The following is a 1,254-nucleotide window of genomic DNA, read 5'->3' on the forward strand; positions in this document are numbered from 1 at the left end:
GACAAAAAATTTCTTAGTGGCTAAAGGAAAATTGGAATATAGAAGACTATATGTTGCTACCAGCAAATCATCCAGTTACTAGATTGTATATATCATATGTACATGAGGTTAACCATGCAGGCATAGAGACTACTTTGGCAAAATTACAAAGAAAGTTCTGGATTCCAGGGGCCAGAAAAATAATAAAGGCAATAAAAAATCAATGTGTGACATGTAGGAAATTAACAAAGAAGTTAGAAGACCAATGCATGGGTCAAATGAGGATAGAAAGAATGAAACCTGCTCCACCTTTCTATTACACAGCCATAGATTTGTTTGGACCCTTAACAATAAGAGACACGGTTAAAAGAGGAACTTATAGTAAAGCCTTTGGTGTTATATTTAACTGCTTTGTTACTAGAGCTGTTCACTTAGATTTGGCTGAAGGATACAGTACTGATGATTTTCTGACCGCATTTCAAAGGTTTATTGCTATTAGAGGAGCTCCTAAAGTTATATATTCAGATAAGGGAACTCAGTTGATATCAGCAAGCAAGAAAATAGAAAACATTGGAGAAAAGGAAGGGGTAATTTGGATCTTTAATATGCCTGGTGACGCACCTTGGTATAATGGGGCAAGTGAAGCACTGATCAAATCTGTCAAAAGGCGTCTTTGTATTAGTGTGGGAGATTGTGTGTTGAATTTTGGAGAGTTACAAACAGCTTTGTTTGGTATTGCTAATCTGATGAATGAAAGACCAATTGGAACAAAACCTGGATTTAGTTTAGAGTTGGGGGGATACCTCTGTCCCAATGATCTGTTGCTTGGTCGGTCCACTTGCTTCTGTCCAAGTGGGATGTACGATATTAGTGGGGATCACAAAAGGAGATTAAAGTTTATACAAAGTATAATAGAATCCTTCTGGAAAAGTGGCACCGAGACTATTTTCCATCATTGTTAATCAGGCAGAAATGACATACAACAAGGAAGAACATAAGATTTGGAGATGTGGTACTTGTGCAAGATAGTAATGTTGTAAGGGGGTATGGAAACTAGCACAGATGATTAGAGCTGATCCAGGACAAACGTGATGTTGATTTAAGGGATAAGATTATAAAGCATGGGAAGGGATATGGTAGTAAAGTGGATAAGATTGTGTGTAGATCAGTACACAGGTTGGTGGTGTTATTACCAAAAGAAGAGCAATGTAATCATACGTAGTTTACCCTTTTGGATAGGGTATCGGTAATTTGTCACTAATGGTGGGGGAGTGT

General features: G+C 37.6%; 1 protein-coding gene across 1 annotated transcript; it reads left to right on the plus strand.

Annotated features, from left to right (window-relative positions):
- Positions 1–272: 272 nt before the first annotated feature.
- On the plus strand, positions 273–941 carry LOC137643112 (uncharacterized). The gene has a single exon (XM_068375959.1). The coding sequence runs from the start codon at positions 273–275 to the stop codon at positions 939–941; it is 669 nt and encodes a 222-aa protein (XP_068232060.1).
- Positions 942–1,254: the final 313 nt, after the last annotated feature.

This window comes from Palaemon carinicauda, chromosome 6, assembly GCF_036898095.1.
Source record: "Palaemon carinicauda isolate YSFRI2023 chromosome 6, ASM3689809v2, whole genome shotgun sequence".
NCBI classification, from domain to species: domain Eukaryota; kingdom Metazoa; phylum Arthropoda; class Malacostraca; order Decapoda; family Palaemonidae; genus Palaemon; species Palaemon carinicauda.